Raw genomic sequence first — 20,499 nt, forward strand, 5'->3', positions numbered from 1 at the left:
AGATAGGCCATATCTTGTTTTAAAAAAATCTTCTTACAAAGTTTGATCTTGTTTTTATTTAGCTCTTTTATTTGAATGTTTTGAGCTTGATGTTGATGGTATTTTGATTTTATCTTGTTTGACACTGTTGGTCTGTATCATTTCCATTCATCTTGTTGGTGTATTTAATGTTGTTTAAACTCATAGCACTTTTTTTTTTTGCTTTTGTTAAACCTGTTAAACCCTAATGTTTGTGCACTTTTTAAGTTCTATCTCGTTGTCAAATATATTATTTTCAAATATCTCATTTTTTAGAGATGGTATTTAAGATTATTATCTTGGTCCTATCTTGTTCAAAGCTACTTGTCTGTATCTTTTTTCCATTCATCACTGGAGGCATTTATGGATCTTACCTGGTCTCTTTTCTCTCTTTATAGTACTGATGGTTTTATATCTTGTTTCTGAGTATCTTTTTGGTATATTTGGTCAATTTTAACCCATCTTGTTTACACTGATGGCACATTTTACCTTGCTTTTGTTGGCCTTGTATCTTAATGTTGGTGTTTTTGATCCATTGATTTTTTAAAATCCTGTTTTAACATATCTCCTTTTTTAAAGCTGTATTTAGGATTATCTTGCTTCTAATCATCTTGTTTGACACTATTTGTCTGTATCATTTGTCAATTTATCATCAGTTGGATCTTTATCAGATATATACTGCATCTGATGGTCCCTTTTGTTGATCTATATTCCTTATCTTGTTTTAGTTTTGTGCGGTTTTGACAGTTTTGTCAGATTCATGTTTAATTTTTGTGCATCCATCCCACTCAGGTAAATAACCATTTGCTGCCTCTGTGATGGATTAACAACAGATTTATTAACGTCAGAACAAAAACACGTTCTACCCCACAGTTTGTAAAAAATGATGAAGCACAACAAATCCACGAGTGCAGATCGTTTAGAGCTTTCACAGATATTAACCCTTCAGTTAATCAGATGTTTTTAAAGCTTTCAGGCTCTTTAAGGGCATGCATTAATACTACAGAAGCTTTCTGACACACAAAGCTCAGTAAAATTGAATATCTACACACTTTTCTTTGATATATATTAACACAAACTTTTCACCCAACCAAAGTTATTTTATACGTATTAAATGATTTGGAATAACAAGATTTTTTACATCAGAATCAAAATACTCCACAGAGAAGAGTTTTATATGAATACATTTTAAAGACAATGTAACAACACTGACGCATTGAACCCCATACTCCAATGTCAGATGACACTGATCAACGTTTGTATTTGGTCCGCACACATCCTGAATTCAAACAGGTAGAGCTGCAGTATGTGGACTTTGTTGCACTTTGTGTGGCGGTGCAGCTGTTGTCTGCAAGGTTTAAATAGCTTCATTCCTCCCCCGTGACGTCCCTCCTCACTCAGACTCCAAACAGATAGGTTTCAGTATGCAGTCCTCTCTCTGGGGTCACTGTTTTCCTTTTCTCTCCTTCAGCTCTTCATCAATCCCTCCATCGTGTCTCCTTTCTCCCCCCATCACGTTCTCTATATTTAGCCGCCCTGTGACCCGGCTGCTGCACACTGAACCAGGCTCCACGCATTGTCAAAACAAGGGGCTAATCCTGTCCAACAGGTGCTGTACACACACACACACCCCCACACACACACAATTCATGGGCCTGTTTCCACACACACACAACAAAAACACAGCGTCACAAACTCATCTTGACATGACTCTGTTGCCGAAGGGAAGCAGAGGTTGGTGCTTTCCAAAACCGGACGGAGAACGCCAGCAGTCAAGTGACGGAGCCGCAAACATGTTGAAGAATGAAACCAGTGAGTGTGAGGTCGACCAACAACTCTGAAATTTATCTAACATGTCAGGGGAACCCTCAAAACCCAGGACCTGGTTTCCATGTAACCTAAAGGACTCAGACACACTTCTGTTTAGGAATCAGTCCTGTTCATCACTTCCCCCTGCAGCAGCAGCTCAGGCTGTGATGGCTGAGACTTAGTTACAGGAAGTGAACATGCAGAGGAAGATGGTCTTCTGAAACTTTTTGTTTTTGTCCCTCACAGACTCAGATATCATCTTCTACAGAAAGGATCCTTCAGAAAGGGGAGGTGGTTTTTTCAGCATCAGTTTGGCTCAATGGTGTAAGTGTGAGAGGCCGTCACTGGTTCCATTGCTGCAGCTCTTTCCCCACATCTTTTAAAGCCAGAAACAGCTGGTGCATTTATCTATCCAGATCAGCTGTGCTATAATTTTCAGCTCCATATCCTACCAGCAGGAAGGGTTTAAGATTTTATCTTATCACTCTTTAATTTCAGCTTGAAGATGTGAGCGGACTGACTGAAAACCACCTCAAACATCTGAGCAGGAACTTCAGTGATCACACTAAATTGTCAGCCTAGAGGAGAGAAATCTGATGCCTGTTTCTGGTCTCTGCCTGGACTAGGGATGGGTCAACTCGGATGAATCATCCTTTCACATCTGAAACGATACGGTACTGATGCCCAGTACCTGGCCATTGGTATCGGTACTCAACGGTACCAATTTTCAGTACTTTTGTGTTTTTATTTGGTGAAAAATATCAATTTGTTTAATAATAAAATATGAATTCCTTCAATTTAAAATATTTATTCTTCAATATAATACCTTTTGATGCTGTGTTCATGTCCAGCATGGAAAATCGCCTACTCTTCCACTCCCTCACAGTTACAAGGATGCATTTAGGTACCTAAACATGATACCTTTTTAATCTAAGTGAATCACTACCCGGTACTTTAGACAGAATTCGGTCGGTTCCTTTGAAAGTACCTAATTTGTCTAGTCTGGTCCCTTTCTGTAATACTGTCAGACACTTAAAGTATACGAGTAATACATGGATACAAGAGGGTATAAAGGATACTCGTTATTTTCATTCATTTCTGACTTGTATCTTAATGTGTGCCAGGACTATGACAAAAATTTTAGGCATTCATCTTTATCCGTCTGATGTGTTTTTAGTGTGTTTACTTTCCTGAGCTTTTCCACATTTTGCCTTTTTGAGGGTTTTAAACGTTTTTAAGTCAATAAATAACGATAACGTGATTTAAGGTTTCAGTCATTGCAGCCTGTTTTGCTCCTGCAGACTGAAACAAAAAAACTACAGCACTGATTCCAAACTGTTGTTCTCTGAAGACTCTCCAATCAAAAGACTGTCAAAATGAGGTGTGGTTTTAGAATGCTGGACTACCTTTGTACTGGTTTTCAACATGACGATCTTCAGAAACTCTTGGAGAAATTGAGAGTAGGCCTTGAAGGTGGTGACAGAAATCTTGAGCGATAGTACCACAAGATGAACTCCTTGGAGAAATGCTCTGGTTCCTCACACTCTGTTGAATCAGGAATCCACGCAGCGTACACTCATTCACCTGTCTGATCAGAACACACAACGCCTGTCATCAGCTCCTCACCGTTCTCAGAGCCTCTAAACTCAACCCTCCCCAGCAGACTCAGAGAGAGTCCATGGCGGCTTTGAGTCGCTGCCCGTCACACACACAATCCTCACACACGTTGTGTTTTCTCTACTGAGGACTGCTGGGACTGTTGGTGAACTTCACAGAGTCCGAGCCATTGGACGTCACGTGAGGCTCAACGTGTGAGCTGAAAGATGGCAGCTCGGTCCTGCTTGGCTCTGAGGTCACCGGAGGAACTGACGTAGACACGACCGTCTCCATCCGGCTGGCTCGATAGATGCTCACCTAGACGCAGGAACACTTTAGTTAGACATAAAGGCACAAAAACACCTCAAAACCCTTTTTTCACTTATCAAACAGTCTTAAAAATAAAAATTTGAGAGCTTTTTGTCTTTGAATATCTTAAAATAAGATGTTTTACAGGATTTGTCAGATGAATCTACCAACTTTTACTGCAAATAAGATGGACACACTTGTTTAGTTTTGATTTTTTACAACAAATTTCCTTCTTTCCCACCATATTTCAATGCTTGACTATCCCGCTGAGATTTGTGCCACTGGAAACTGAATTAAAATTTTTAGATTGAATTTGAAAAGCACACAGACCCATATTACAGACACATATTTTTCATGTTTTTTAGATAACTAATATTGTCAAAACATCGGGAATATAACAAGTAATTAAATACTTGGGTAAAAAAATATATAATAATAAAAATAGCAAGAAAATAACGGTGGTTAGTTCACATCTGATCTGCTTGTACACGTTAGTTTTTTCTTTCTCTCTGGTCTAGCTTTGAATGGAAAGGGCATAGAAGTCTCTACACTGCAAAAAACTAATCAAAAACAATCTTATCAAGTGTTTTTGTCTTATTTCAAGTAAAAATTGACTTCTTGTAGTTATTATGAGCCACATTCAACTTATCAGGCCAGAAAAATTGTCTGAGATGTTTAAAGACATTAATGAGGTCTGAATTGCTTTTAACAAGACCAAAAAAAATCTGCCAATGGAACAAGAGAAATTTGCTCAAAAATTTGCTTAAAACTAGGATAGTGTCTTAATAAAAATAACTTATTTCTTGTTCCATTGGCAGATTTTTTTTTCTTGTTACAAGTAATTCAGACCTAATTTTTGTCTTCAAATAACTAAAAATAAGACACTTTTCTGGACTGGTCAGGTGAATGTGGCTCATAACAAGTCCAAAAAGACATTTTCTACTAAAAATAAGACAAAAACACTTGATAAGATATCATTTTTTTCTAGTGTAGGAGCATGTGGCACACTCTCAACCTCTAAAAGTCTCCAAATCAGAGTCCCGATGGAAATCCAGACCAATGCTAAGTTCATGATGGAGGAGATTGGTCAACTAAGCAACTCTGAATAATAAACTTTCTGACTCTGTGTGTTTCTGTGAGCTTTCCCTGTGAGACTTCACCAGGATTACCACAAACTTGGTGCCTCGAAATTATTCCCAGATGTAAACAACTTCTTGCCAAGAGTTTTGATTCATATTGATTTCTCTAGTTGAGCCCAAAAAGTAGGCAGAGAACAAAAATATTATCCCAAATGTTGTTTTTTTGCAGCTACTTTTTGTAAACAAACGAGACAAGTCAAGAGCTAAACAGTCTGAGAGGATTCTCCTGGACACCTGTGCAGGCGAAAAGGCACCAGCCACAGATGTCTTCGTACTATCTACTTAAATCTGGTGAAGAAAGATGAAACTGAATATTCCCCTGAAGCTTGGAAAGAGAAAGCGTGGTCTGAACCTGGGTTTGAAGGTACCGTGGAGACTTCAGCTCCAGCTCGTCCTTGCTGACGGTTGGAGCACAGCAACAAAACACCTGCTGGAATCCAGCCCTGAACCTGTCGATGAATCACGTATTACATTACAGGAGGATTAACCTTCAAGACAGGATTACTGACATCAACATAGATTACATCTCACAGGAACGGACTGAAACTGGTATTAGAGCCTGATTAACCCCTACTCTGACGGCAGATTGTCATTAAAGCTGTGAAACGCCAAAATGCTGCATTTTACCTGCTGTTGAGACAGTAGTAGATGATGGGGTTGTACATGGTGGAGCTCATAGCAAGCCACATGATGGCCAGATAAACCTGCTGGATGTAGAGCTGCTCGAACCAATCAGGGAAGAACTGATGGAGCAGGAAGTAGATGTGATAGGGCAGCCAGCAGACAGCGAAAGTACACACCACCACTATCATCATCTTCACCACCTGGCACAGAAAAACAGAAAAATAATCTGCTAAGTTTTTTGGGGCTTTCAGAGGAGGATTAAAAGAGCATCAAATAAATCAGAGTGCTTCCTGAAAGGGGCGAACTAAAGCCTGTGGGAGAGCTTCACCTTGCGTTTAGCCGTAAGCTGCTCTTTGTAGTGTTCAGACGAGTCTCCAGGAATCTCACTCGCCCACAGGGTGACTCCGACAGTTGTGTACGCACATCCCATGATGCAGAGGGGCAGGAAGTAGATCAGGAGGGTCACACACACGTAGTATCTAGGAAACAGGAGACAGAGATCAAGATGTGGAAGGTTTTCATGTGATTTCAGATCTCTCCTTGTGATGCTGTCAGGCTCAACATCATGAAAGACGCTATGATTACAGATATTTAACATCCATACTCTGTATAAACGTGTGGATCTCTGGAAATGATTCTCCCTCTTCGACCTCAGCTGCTTTTACTCATCCTGTCACTCTTCTGGGCCAGCATCAGTCACATGATATAAACATCATCACCTCCGCCCACCTGCTTGTGGTGGGTTTAACCAAATGTTTCCGGCTACGTTCTCACATCAGCTCCCCGACACACGACAGAAACTTTTTTAAAACGGGAGCTGGGTTGAATAAGGTTGGGGTGAAGATTTTGTGGCAGACTGGGTTTGTCAGGATGAGTTTTGACTTGGTTTGGTTTTTAATTTCTCCCTTCTCTCTAAGTATTCTTACAAGGATCTTGAAGTAATTTGTTTTTAATTGATTTGACAAAAATGCATCTGTCCTTTCATCAATCCTTGATCTAGATCCGTTCAGTAGTCTTTATATTCTTCTTGCACCCAAAGAGTGGTTGATCAGTGACTCTTAAATTCATTGGTGACGTCTTTGGGCATGTTTTACAGCTGAGTTTTCAGGAGACCTGATTTGGACATCAAAAATTACGTTAAATGTACATCTTTCAACATTGCATTGCGCAGTGGGATAAGACATCTTTCTCTTTTACTATCTTTGCTAAGAACAACTCATGTGACAAGAAGGATTCCTTAGCCTTCACATATTAGTAGGCGCTTCCATATGGATCAAGTTTTGGTAGGCGGATCCTGTGATCAATTCCAGATTCAGATTTTAGATCCTGTACCAACAAAGTATGGATAAGTGGATCCTGTGAATATCAATTCTTTATTTTGATCCTTTACCGATTTCAAATTGGTAGGGGGATGATGTACAGATCACGTATTGGTAAGCGGATATCGTACTGATCATTTATTGGTAGACAGATCCTGTATGGAACCGTTTCTTATCCCAGATCCCATACTGGTAGGTGGATCTTGTGGCAGTAATATCTTATTCCAGATTCAGCTCCAATCATGTGTTGGAAGGTGGACCCCGTACCAATCAGTTTCTTATCCCAGACCCTAAACTCATCACATATTGGTAGGCATATCCCAAACTGATCACGCAATGATGGGTGGATTCTGTACCAATCAATTATCTTATTTGGATCCTGTGCTGGTCATGTATTGGTGGGCGAAGTCTGTAGCAGAAACAGTTCGCACCATGGGTAGACGGATACAACTGAGTGTGACTCAGGTAAACATCGTTAAACTAGAAACACACTCAAAGTGCGCAGATGTCCGCCAAGCATATTGTGATTGTCATGCAGCACTTTAGTCTTACTTTAATGTTATACTCCCTTTCAGCAGACTGTCTGCTACAATTTGGTGTTAGTTGCAGGTTTTTACGATAATTTGTTACCTGACAGTGTTGAAAAATATGATGACCCAGCACATATTTCATATTCCAGATCTTGGTATCCAGAACATTGCAAGGATCTGGATCGTACTTAAACATCTGTCAGAAATTATGGTGACCTTGTCTTGTTTAAATAAAAGATTGCAAAGCAATCTGACCATTTATCGTAGAGTTATATACACATATGGTGAAACTGGCCCTGTCTAACAATGATAAAGAAGTCTTTAAAAAAAGTCTTGGATCCAGACAGTGATCCAGATCACCTCCAAAATGTAATCCCTGAAAAAACAGCTGAAAAAATATCACAACATGCGGAGACAATTGCACACAGTGATTGAAAATGAGTCAAATGTCTTGAGTAACCACAACTGCAACTTGCTTTTTTTGGAAGCAGGTCGGTAATACAAGAGCATCTGAGGAGGTAGAACTGTGACATTTAATGCAATGGTCCAAAGTTAGAGCCACAGTTTTAGATCATTTGCTTAAAATATGCACTTAGAAGATTTTTCATCTGGTTTTCTTCCTCCCCTCCTGTCACAAAATCACTCTTGCAAACTTTTCTCCATGCTACTCAGTGGAATTAAATAATTTGTTCAATGTGAGTTGAGATTTTGAGTTTTATGTTAAGAATTAGATGTAGAGTAATGCCAACATTTGATGATCTGGATGGTTTGAAGTATTGACTAACTGACACTAACTAAAATTAGTAATTTTTTTCCTGTTTAAATATCTCTAAGTGTATGGACCAGTTTTTCATTTACAACCACTTGAAGATGATTAAATGTGATTTGTGTTTAATTGCTTTAGAGCTGTTTGCTTTCAGGGTAAAATCTGTCATAGCGCCAAGTAGACAGCGCTCTTATAATATTTGGTTTGCAGCCTCTGTGAATAATTCCACTCTCACAGAGAGCTGTCTGACGCCTGCCCTCCATCAATCATACACAACATGTTAACATTCATATATGCACACACACACACACACACACACACACACACACACACACACACACACACACACACACACTTGAAAACACACCAACATGGAAGTGATCCTCATCTCCTTGTAAATATCTCAGCAGGATGAAATGAAGAGCACTAAATAAGAGATGCTCCAGTCTGCAGAGCAGCTGGGCGGGGGCAGTCAGGGGTGGTGATGATGGGATATTAAAATTGGACGCAAATTCATCAAACGCCCCTTTTCCCTCTTTTAGCTGCACAGATATTTCCAGAAGAAATCAACCAGGCGTGAAAATGATCCTCACGGTCAGATTCAGCACCTGAACAAGAGTCGTTTCAGCTGCAGGCTGTGTTTTTTCATTTACTAAATTAATCCCACAGGAAGTGATTATGACACTGGTGCAGTCAGACTGCAGCGGCCCGCAGGAAGCAGGTAGTTCGTCCGGTACGTGAGGCGAGAGATCAGAATGTATTAACAACAAGGAGGTGTTGCTGCTGCAGGATGAACATGCCAGTCATGGGATAATGCTGCAGATTCCAGCTTCCTGTGGTGGTTTACCGATTACTGATGCAGCAGAACTTCTTCAACACGAGCTTCACTTTACTCAACGTTAACCAAATCGGAGTGGAATCAGAGTTTCCCTTCAATTATTAGACGAATGTAAGAAGAAACACAACAATCAAACATCAGAGTGACGTACAGAGGGGGAAATAGTGAGCTTAGCTTAGCATAAAGCCTGGAAGCACAGGATTAGAGCAAACACCTGCTTCACTAGATTACGTTCACCTAACCTGTGCTCGTGAGACGAATGTTATCCTCTAATTAAACGCACCACAAACCGTGCTGCAGAGCCAACAACGTATCTGTGAGCTGCTGCTGGTAGCATGGTTTTTAATGAGCTATTACGCATTAATTTATGGTACAAATGGCTCTTTTTTGCACCAATAAATATGAGTCAAATTTAACTGTGATGGATAATGCTTCAAGAATTTATTCATAAAGCCTGTTAATTCAGCTTTGACATGACTATTGTTGTGGCCATGAGAGGTTAAATCAGTCTGCTTGACCTCTGCTGTACCATTGTCTAATACCATTAAACTTCTGTAGAAAGATTAGAAAAAAATACTCGAGCACTAAATCTCTGGGAGGTAATAGACACAGACAGGTCAACTTTTTGTCCACAGAGTCTGAATCAAACATGGAGAGACAGCATTCAGTTTTTATGTTCCAAATATCCAAACAAATTCAAGTCAGCTAAAACTCTCTATCAGGCAATTTAAAAAAAATGAATTAATTACAGGATTCATAATTAATTAATCTAATCAATCGCATTTTAATCTCATATCTGCTTAAGGTCCTAAATTGAAGAATTTGAATTTGGGGACATCACAAAATTGTAGTGAATGACTTGTCAGATGAAAACACGAAGAAGTGAAGATTTGTAAAGCCACATTTTTTTTCAACTACCAATATGAAAATGTCTGTGTTCGCTACCATTGACGTCTATAGAATGGATTACAACTATTTACTGCGTCTATAGAAGTGAATTATGCTTTTCAGTTGAAATCAATCAAAATCATGCTCGTAAATTACTGTGAGTGAGAGCAGTGTGCTGTTTGGATGAGAGATATGAGATATGAGAAGAGGATGTGAGATGACAGAGGCACCCCAAGATGAATGCGATAAAAAAAGTATGTTTTGTCTGTTTTTTAGATGAAAAACAGTAAGAGACACGTAAAAGAAGAGTGTCCACTCTTCTTAGGTAGTTTTGGTGTTCACATAGTCAGAGAAAACAAGATTATTTGGGTCTTGAAAGATCGTTCAAGATGCTCTGGAAATGGCTGGCAGCCAATGAGTTAATCGCTTTAATTTTTTCAATGCATTAATTTGCAGTGTGATTAATTAATCTAATTGACAGCCCTACTTTTTATAGCCATATTTTAATCAGAATATTACAATAAATCATTTAATATATGTTTTATCACACAACTCTTGGAATTTGAAAATCTGTTTTAACATAAATCATCATTTGGTTGTGACTATTTTATCCTGTCTTTTGGGGGCGTCAGTGGCGCAGTTGGAGAATGCGCTTGGTCGGTAATCGGAAGGTTGCAGGTTCAAGCCCAGCTCTGGGCGACACATGGCGATGTGTCCTTGGGCAAGACACTTAACCCTAGTTGCTCCCACTGCTGCGTCAGTGGTGTGTGGGTATGAAAGGGCGCGACTGTGTTAGATGTACTGATGGATAGCTGTCATAGCAAAGATTGGATCCATCAGTGTGTGAATGTGAGAGCAAATGGGTGTGGATGGGTAAGTGTGGCCTGTGGTGTACAGCAGCTTTGAGTGATCCATGACTAGAAAAGCGCTATATAAGCTCAAGTCCATTTACCATTTACCATCTTTGCTTGAAGTGAAATAATTTCTTCCAAAGTGTTTTGTTGACATTTGTAATTATTGTTTTTATGCCTAGTGTGAAGCACTTTGATTTTCCTTGTTGTTGAAAAATGTTGCACAGAAATAAATTTGCCTTTCTTTTCCTTCTTTTATTTAAACAAGCTGCTCTTGTCAGCATGCTCCAGGATGTAAAATGGCTTTTATCTGTGAAATCTGAGTTACATGCATCATAAATAGACAGTTCTCTGATGAGAGTGTTGCCCTCACAATCATCTCATCATCTAACACATCAGTGGAACAGATGTGGACAGAATGAGAGCACACAGATCTGAGCAGCAGAGAGTGGAGATGCAGACAGCTCATTTTCAAGGTGAGACACAAAACAGGAGCAAACTGCAGGGAGCTGAAACTTTGGAGGCATGTTTAGGGCTGGGTATTGAGATATGATTTGTTCTGGAAAGAACCAACAAATTTATTCATGAATCAATAAGATGCCTAACTTTCACTTCTGCTTCTTGGTACCTGACAGCGATGGTTATTTAATTACTGCTTTAAAGTTTGGCTAATGTCGGTTAAAAATGAAAGCTGCTCTACATGGGGAAAGCACAACCATTATAACACTCATTTCAACAGGGTGTAATTTGAGGGATCGTTGTGTCTCTGATGAGCTGTAGACTCCTGTTCATAGAAAAAAAAAAAGAATTGCTCAGCCACAGCTGAAGTAACATCCTCTCTCAGGTACAGAACACACAGTCTTTGTGTTTCTATTGAGGTAAAATAATCCTGTTTACAAATAGTTCAAATAGATTTTTGTTAGAAACAAGTTCATAGAGCTTCTCCTCAGACTGAGATCTGACAAAAAGAAAAAGAAGAGATGAAAAAGAGGAGAAACTAAAGGAGGGGAGATAAAGGAGGAGGAAAGTTGCTGAGCAGTGGATTAATTTATAAGGAAGATATTAAACTCTTTTTCCATTGATGAGTCACCAGCTTTCAAGTTTATAAAATGTAGTGTTATTAGATTCTTTGTTTACTCATTCAAATAAAAAAGGTAGTGATGTTTAATGAAAATTAAGTAAAATTAATTTCTCATAGTTAACCTATTAATCTAAGAGTCTAAACGGCTCAAAAATAAGAGCAAGCAAAAATTTCTTCTTGTAATATTCATTAATTTTCTACACTCTAAAAATCTTAGAATTGAAACCAGTGATCAGTTAGAACCAATAAAACTTCAGCCATGTTTATTTTTCTGCAGTTTCTGTTTTGAAAGAAAAATAGAAAAGTTATGTAGAGACAAATTTGCCAACTTTGCTTTAACCCCTGCTCCAAAGTGCTTTTTAGTGCCTTTCATCTCCTTTTTTGGTATTATTTGCTGTAACTTTGACGTTATGGTCATCACTTATCTCAACACTAAACCTCCTGCACCTTACACTGAGACATAAAAGAGTCCAACTGGTTCATATAATTGAAGATTTATCAGATGCGTACTCAAACACGTCTCCAAGGAACCCCTAAATCAGATCTGAAACTCAATCTTCTCTCAGCCAGACACAGGGCTCAGCACTGATGCTGTTCTGCTCACCGTCTGCTGGATGCAGAAGTTCAATTTATAATGAGATGCTTTTTCAGTGTTGTGGGCGCGTGTCTGCTGTCCCTCAGCGGCAGAAACAACATGAGAGCTTAATTGGATTTCTAATCTCTGTCTCTGAGGAGGAAACATTTTAAACATTGTGATAGAGAACCACAGATCCACTGATCGGGCCACATATTGTGTCACTCACATCTTCTTAATCTCCACAGTGGTGTATTCAGGCCAGTCGATGTAGCAGACGGTGCGTCCAGGCAGCAGGGCGGTGGAGGAGAAGTAGTACTGAGGGAAGGCGAGGATCAAAGCCAGCATCCAGATCACAGCGATAACCACACGGGTCTCTGTGGAGGTCAGTCTCTGCTGCAGGGGGTGGATGATGGCCATGTATCTGGAGGAGGAAGACACGACCAGTTGGAGTCATTAACTGTAGGATTGCTTTAAGATAAACCTCTCTTACCTGTCTCAGCATGCTCAGTTACACTTTCATGCTTCTGCGTCCTAACTGCAGATCGTCAGCGTTACATCTGATTTCATTACAGCACAGTCTCATGAGACGCAGTGTCTCATTTTACAGGATTGTTTTTTTTTTCTTTTCTTCAAAGCAGCCACTTGACTCCTCATCATCTCAAAGCAGTATGAAATTAAATTAAACAAGGTAAGGGACACCTTTTATAAAAAATTACATACAACATTGTTCAGTGTTTTAACGACTGTACAGTATATGAAAAGAAGTGTATACAGCCAAAACTTTAAACTACAGGTGTCCAGTCTCATTTGAAGATATCAATAACAGCAACAAGTGAGAAAAACTATCGTTAAGTTTCTTGAACTAAGACACAATTCTCCCACTTTTTTTTACACAGGCTACAGATTAATACTGAACACCCTCTGCAAGAGACGTCACTTTCTGCCCTTTCCACATGGATGGCAAAAGAAGCAGAAACCATGATTATTTCCTGTTGTATAAGGGAGTGAGCTAAAGCACAAGACATGAGTGATGTAACCTTCAATTGTATGCTTTAAGAAGAGGCAAAGAAGGAAAAGTGGGTCACAGCCACAAAACAGAAGGAGTATTAGCAGTTATTGATGCTGTACTAGCTCTCATGCTAACAAAACGTAGCATAGCAACTGCACTCTCAAGGTACTCACCTCATTTGACAAAGCACTGGTACGTGTTAAGTAGGTGAGATCTATGGAGTGTTCCTTTCTGTGTTCCTTTCCTTTACTTTTGTGGTGAACGTGACTGTAACCACGTAGCTACAAGTAAAACCTAATTAACATCAATATGCTAGCAGTGACGTAAGTTGTACCTCAAATCAGGGGTTGAACACTTCAAAGAATCAGCTTACGAAAACCATGTGCTGCTTCCTCTATGTAGATTGTTTAAATCAAACTATAATTTGTCCGTTCCCATCATTAATCCATCTATGCCCATATTTTTTTCAGAGTTGTAAGGCATATAGTTTTTTGAGTCCCTCTGATTCATGTTATGTATCTATTTTTTTCCATTTTGTACTTTGTTTTGAGGAAAATAGGATTTTCATGACTGGCAACAATTGTTGTTGGTGGTCACACTGCTTGTCACTAGGTCACCAAATAATTATATAGAAATAATAATAATTATAATACTAACACAGCTATCAAAAAAATATAAACATGGTCATAATAAATAAAAAAAGGTGTTTCTTGGGGGACGGTAGGTGTGGGCATTGGCTATGGTAAGTACTTGTGTGTCCAGAAAATTGAACATCATAAGTTAATTATGAGTAATCCTGCCGGCAGTGTTTTCCTTTAGTTAGCGACTAGCTATGTTCCCACTGGCAACTTTTTGTTGCCACTCACAGAAATAAGCCCATGAACAAAAAATATTATCCCAGGTACAATTTTTTGGTGGAGGGTTACTCTAGAAACTTGAATGATTAAATAATTATAAATATGTTGTGGGGGGGGGGATCATGACAAATTTATGAAAATTGGCTCTTTCATGAACAATTTGCACCCACCATGTCTTCGCCCGAAAGGAGCAAGAAGCAGATGATGTCATGTGACAGGAACCAACTGGAAACTAGTTTTTATAAACCAAATTTTTTGTTCAAGATTAGGTAGAGTAGGTATAGTTTTTTTGTTTAAGATAAGGTAGGTAGTTGCTAGGTGCCGCCCTGTTGGCTATGGCTGCCTTTTGCAGCAGCTCTCTCTTCTTTGTCTGTTTCTTGTAACTTTTTTCGTCACTTTTTTTGTAATCTTTGTATTTGGAGTGGATCATTGCTTTGTATGGCTCATTTGTTGGTCATGGACACCAAACTTTTTGTCGCTTCAGCGATATTTTTACTACTTTTTCTCCTGTGTTTGTCTGGAGATCCTACATGTAACCATGGCTGTTAGCAGCCTGTAGCATGTCAATGCTAACTGGTGCAAGGCCTGATGATTTCCCACAGGGTGAAGAAAAGGAGGTGACATGCTGGTTCTGAGGTGTGAGCTAAGAAGTGACGACATGGACCTGTCTTTCCACCCATTATTGGAAACGTAAGATCTATCTCCAATAAGATGGACAAGCTAGCTGTGCTAACCCAGCAACAAAGGGAATACCAGAGGGCAGAGTAGCACCATGCTGTTTAGAGACATGGCTAACCGGAGCTAACATCAGACACCAACGCCATGTTGGAAGAGCTTCACCTGCTGTGAGAAGACAGGATCCAGGAGACAGAGACTGAACAGACTGCTGAAGAAGCTCAGTCCTGGAGCCTGTGGAGGTGGAGGCTGGCTGAACTGGACAATGATGGACAAGCTGTCATACACTTTCTTAATTTTGTTTTCTTGATTGCTGCTGTGACTATAATTTTGTTGTTCTTGATACAATGACAGTAACGTTCTATTCTTTTGTATCCTTTTCTATTCTTAAGTTGTCTACTAGCATATAAGTGGGAAAAATTCCAGTAGTAACACAGAGATTTGTTATTGTAAGTAGAAAATGACGGTGATACACTCAGGGTACAATCATTGTCGGTTGGGCAAAACAGTAAATCATTACTGAGCTCCAATCCTGTCACCAAGCAAACTGTCAAAGCAACTAATGCAACTAGATACTTCAGATTTTCAAAACCCCTGTATTTTTTCTTGTTTCGGAGTCCAATCACCTGCTATTTGACAGACCCTTTTCCTTTTGTTTTCACAGCTGCGAATACAAGACAAGTGAGGGCTGAGGAAACAGTGAGTCTTAAATTAAGTTTCCTCCATACTGCACCAGAGTGGACCTCCTATAGTCTGCACACAGCCTCAAGGAGCACTCTCTCATTTTGATGGCAGCCCTGTGCTGAGACTCACACTGATATTCTCATAATAAACAGAACACACACCTGTCCAGAGCGATGGCTGTCATAGAGTAAATGCTGGCGAAGATGGCGGCGATGGGAAAGAAGTTGTGGAAGCGACAGTAAACCAAACCAAAGTACCACTCGTTGTGGACGGCGTATGCAAAGTTGATCACCGTGTTGAATGCTGCCATGCCGGCCTCTGCAAAGGCCAGGTTCACCTGCAGGAGGAAGACAAAGATAACATTTGTTAAATTCACTTGTTGGCATCTCAGGAGGGGATCTTAAAGTTTTTACACCTCTACTTCTATCTGAATACTTTTATGAGCAAAAAATAAAAAAGTTTAAACTACAAAACATTCAGAGAGCTTAAAATCTTCTGCTTCCTTTGAACTATTATCCTCCAAGTACAGCTGAAATGACCATAATTCTTTGATTTCTTTGGCAGAAGCTCTCTATAGCACGTAGCTTTAATTAATTAAACAACTCAAAGCAGCCTTGAGAAGTATAAAACAGCTGCCAAATAAGCTCAATGAATTAATTTAAGTTTCAGCTCTTATCAACACTAACCCACCAGGAGTGTTCTGAGCCTCAAAGCTGCAGCCGCTGCAGAAACTAAAGTACTTGCTTCAGATATGATTCTGCAGACTGAAACAAAAGGATTGAGCCGCCTCCTGCAGCAGAAATCCGACGTCACAACAATCCTACATCCACGGCTAATCCTGTTCATAGATGTTTGGCGTCGCCCTGCATCATGAAGGGGATGCTAAAGCCACATTAATGCCTGCAGAGAACAAGTGGGAACAGCTTTTCTAAATGGTTTTTTAATATTTTCTTTGGCTTTTTGGTGGGTAAACAGAGAAATATGACATTTTAAGACTCTTAAAAAACTCAAAATAAAACAGATGATTTTACTTTTAAAGTAGGGCATAAATAAGGGAGGAAAAGCAGCCTAGGGGACTGAATTCAAGGCAAAAATCTACCAGAGACACCTCATTTACTTTGGATATGTGTGACCAATACCATGCAATCCAAAGAGCTGCTTCTGCATAGACAATATAAATCTTTCACATTATTATCATGAGATATTTTTTTTAAAGACACACCCTTAGACGTGTAAGGTCAGATGTCAGGATGAATGGGTTAACGGATCTTAAACAGGATATCTTTTTCCAGCTACTTGGATGTTGTCAGATGATTTGATGCTTTTCATATTTTGTTGTAATCAGATAATTCTGAGTTTAAGAGCTGTTAATGTGAAAAAAAGCTTAAAATAGACACCATTTGTCAATGTTTCCACAAATTTAGGCCAAATAATTAGACGCAAAGTGACCTTGGAGCTCCTGAGATGAAAATACCAATACACCAAACCCCTTGACTGTTTACATATATGTGTTTTGTCTGTGTTCTTCAAGATGGTGAAGAAGAGGCGTGTGCTCTTCTGCAAGAGTCAGGAGGGTTGATGTGATTGCATTAATTGACTTAATTGGCTGAGATGTGTGGCAGAAAGTCAATACTTGTTATTTATTTGGTGTGCTGATGAATTGAAAATGCGTTTGAATTAAAGATGGATATCTAACAAGCTGCCCGTGTTTGTAAATGAATGAACGCGGTTGTCAACTAAAGGTACTTTTCATTAGAGACTATGAATGGATGAAATTAAGATGACACAATGATTCACTTAACTTCGATGAATGAGTTTGGAAGTTTCACTTTTTACTCAAACAAAGCCTCAGTCTTCTAAAACTCATTACCAGAAAGTAGTTGGTGACGGTCCTCATGCGTTTGTGCGCCAGAATAATCCAAATGACAATTATGTTTCCGACCACAGACACCGCCACGATGCTGCAATAAGCCACAGCCCACAGTGTGATCTGCCACACCGGCTGGATGAACTGGTTGTAGCCGTCGCTGGCGTTAACGGACGCATTGGTCCCGTTGAAGGGGATCAGATCGGTGGTGGTGTTGTACAGAGGGTCCATCTTCTGGATATCCGCTTGTTTGGCGAGTTGTTTGTAGTTAAAAATAGCTTCGTGTCTTGTTACAGGCACGTATTCCGCTCTGGAGGGACAGGTTGAGGCTCTGGAGAAAATGTGAAACGCGCACTTTCCATATTTCCGCTGGAGCCGCCTTTACGCACCGTGAAGACGCGCGCTCCTGGAGGAGTCACCGCACCATAACGCACACCACAGCTCGCCTGGCATTCGTTCTGCTGGCTGTTAAACCCCCCCTCCAATACCTCCCACCCCTGTGGTTCACTGCCCCCTCACACACCCCTTCACTATGATTAGTCTCGGACTCGTCTGGCCGGTATCAGCGCCTGTAAATCACTCCATGTGACCCTGAGACCAAACATAATTTATCTGAACCTCTTGATACCATTTTAGCGGGATTAGCATGACGGCTGCGGGTCATTCTGATGAATTATCAGATACTCAGTGTAATGTGATGGATTTTCATGTCCCTGACAAGTATATGAACATCAATAAGTGATTTATAAACCAAACAATATTGTTTTAATCAGAGATAATGATTCATCCACAGGCTTTATGTGTCTTCATCACTCACTCTTAAGACTTTTAAACCTTAGTTTATTGTTTATAATACCTATTCTGTCACTTCTTACATTAATAATAGAATAGTGATTTCTTCTTTTTTTTTTTTTTTTTTTTTTTTTTTAGCTAATATTTCCTTCCCGGACAATTCAATAAACTCACTGGAACAGTCATGTCTAGCACAGGAAGTGTACCTGAGGAGCACTTAATCCTCAGTCTTTATGTTTCTCTAGATATTGCATTTTTAAAATGTTATAAATCCATCCTTTAAATGATTTATTTATGTACAGCAATGACTAATTCAAATTTTGCATTTTGCTGTCTTAGTTATTTTCAAAACAAAAATATAGTTATTTAAAAAAAAGAACAAAAAAAGTTAACTTATCATTTCCAGCTTTTCTTGCCAGCTCATGATGGTAGAATTAATGCAAGCTAGTTAGTCCTGTAAGCTTTTGTTAGCCTTTGGAATTTGTTGAATTTTTTTTTTTTTTTTTTTTTAGCATTGATATTTAAAGTAATCAGAAATTTAAATTACTTGCAAATATATAATTTGTGATCCCTAATTTTGATTGGTTAGAGACTGAGTGTTATTTTCATATAACAGACTACCATAAATAATAGACCCCCGGTAGAGATACATGTCCAAGCCAAGCAGCAACCTCAGATCAAAAAATATCTAGCTAATGCGGTAGTGCTAAAACCTGCAGTTCCCCGAGCGTCCTCTAGAGGGTGGCTGCAGTTAACACCAGAAACCACATACACACCCATTCAAAAAGCTTATCTTTACAGCAGAATTAAACACTTTACCTGTACAATCTCTATATCAGCTCACACTGAACAGGGGGAGGATTTTTTTTAAACTTATTTAATGAAGCTATTCTATGAAGTTATTAAACAAGTTTTGCCCATAAAAACATGGCAGACTTGATCGACAGGTAGGCACCTTATAGATGTCTGAAAAGAGGTTCAAAGCACACCTCCATACATCACCTGAACTCAAACGAAGCAAGGTTTAGTTCAGCATTTCTAATATAATCCCTGTCTCATTGATAGGAAACATACCCCCAACAAAGGGGTGATGTCATGGACACTATGTCCATATGTTACATCTATAGTTTTTAGGTCAACATGTTTCAATCAAAAACATTCTGTGGTTCACAAAAGTCATGGTCTGTCAGCTGATTTAGAGGTTTGATGTTCTTACCTGAAGTGGCAGGATGACTAAACCTTCTGTCATATGACAGCCAACATCTCATGTAGGTCTACAACGAGCAGCGTCAGATCAAATTAACCCTCATTGGAAAGGTAGAGTCACACTTTTGTCAATAAAAACACTTCTAAATCCACATTTTGCTAACTGCTTTAGAAATGACCTGAGCAAAAGAAGACACTGTGGAAATAATTCCTTTTTCTGTGCATTGAAGCCACAGGAATGACATTAAGAATGGTGAGATTAACGTGTTCATGACCTGCAAATGCAAACAAAGCTATCTCCTCTTTTTTTTCAACTTATTATGGTCTCAGTAGTTTTCCATCTAACATAAGTCTTGTTCTGCTCAAGGTTTCTGCCTGTTAAAGGAAGCCTGATAGATTTTATGAAAAAAGAGCAGAAAGAGGGATGAGATGTTTTTTTTTTTTTTACAGCAAAAATCAGCACAGATGTCTGGGGTAGCAGGAGCATGAATACACTTCTTCTTTCCTAAGTGGGGTGTTGATATAACATATTATCTCTAAGACAAAAAATGCATCAATATTACATTAAGATTTTCACCCTCAGCTTGTTTGGAGGAAGGCCCATCATCCTGCTTTCATTGATTTTTCTGATAGCACATGTGATACATTAGATCTCTAAATGTTTGTTGAAGATTAGCCGACATTCATCTAAAAGCAATTATTGGTTAATCTCCATCTGCTGTGAATTGATGGCTGAGTAAGTATGAGGTTTGAAGGTGGCACAATCAAGGTATGACAGCTCTCTATAGATATGAAAACCAAAAAATGTGAAACTATCAGCCAAACTTCATCTCCTCTGTCCGTCTGTCACATCACATGGACTCATTATACACCACAGGGGGAAACACAGGAATTCAATCTCATCCGTCACCTGCTCCCCTCACAGCCAGCTGCTATGTGTGACTCCACTGAGCAGGTAGAGGGGCTCAGGTCTGAGCAAGCCAAGGAGACGGTGTGACATTAACAAGTCGGGGAAGCTGAATTCACCTGAGAGTGACAGGAGGCCTCTTCATCTCTTCATTTAC

At 39.4% G+C, this 20,499-nt stretch overlaps 1 protein-coding gene across 1 annotated transcript; it reads right to left on the reverse strand.

Annotated features, from left to right (window-relative positions):
- Nucleotides 1–843: 843 nt before the first annotated feature.
- Nucleotides 844–17,890, reverse strand: tacr1b (tachykinin receptor 1b). The gene is made up of 7 exons (XM_074689757.1): nucleotides 17,441–17,890; nucleotides 15,732–15,907; nucleotides 12,572–12,766; nucleotides 5,824–5,974; nucleotides 5,499–5,695; nucleotides 5,224–5,320; nucleotides 844–3,741 (listed from the first exon to the last, which is right to left on the reverse strand). The coding sequence occupies exons 1-7, from the start codon at nucleotides 17,666–17,668 to the stop codon at nucleotides 3,565–3,567; spliced, it is 1,221 nt and encodes a 406-aa protein (XP_074545858.1). The 5' UTR covers nucleotides 17,669–17,890; the 3' UTR covers nucleotides 844–3,564.
- Between the last annotated feature and the right edge of the window lie 2,609 nt (nucleotides 17,891–20,499).

Source organism: Halichoeres trimaculatus, unplaced genomic scaffold (assembly GCF_033239565.1).
Source record: "Halichoeres trimaculatus isolate MK-OKI-2021-1 unplaced genomic scaffold, fHalTri1.1 fHalTri1_scaffold_16, whole genome shotgun sequence".
Classification (NCBI taxonomy): Eukaryota; Metazoa; Chordata; class Actinopteri; order Labriformes; family Labridae; genus Halichoeres; species Halichoeres trimaculatus.

Excerpts from the sequence above, each read along its gene's own strand:
- tacr1b (XM_074689757.1), bottom strand. The coding sequence starts at position 17,668 with ATGGACCCTCTGTACAACACCACCACCGATCTGATCCCCTTCAACGGG. Across the intron at positions 15,908-17,440 it reads CCGTCACCAACTACTTTCTG|GTGAACCTGGCCTTTGCAGA; the intron begins GTAATGAGTTTT and ends TTCCTCCTGCAG. Across the intron at positions 5,321-5,498 it reads TACTACTGTCTCAACAGCAG|GTTCAGGGCTGGATTCCAGC; the intron begins GTAAAATGCAGC and ends ATTCATCGACAG.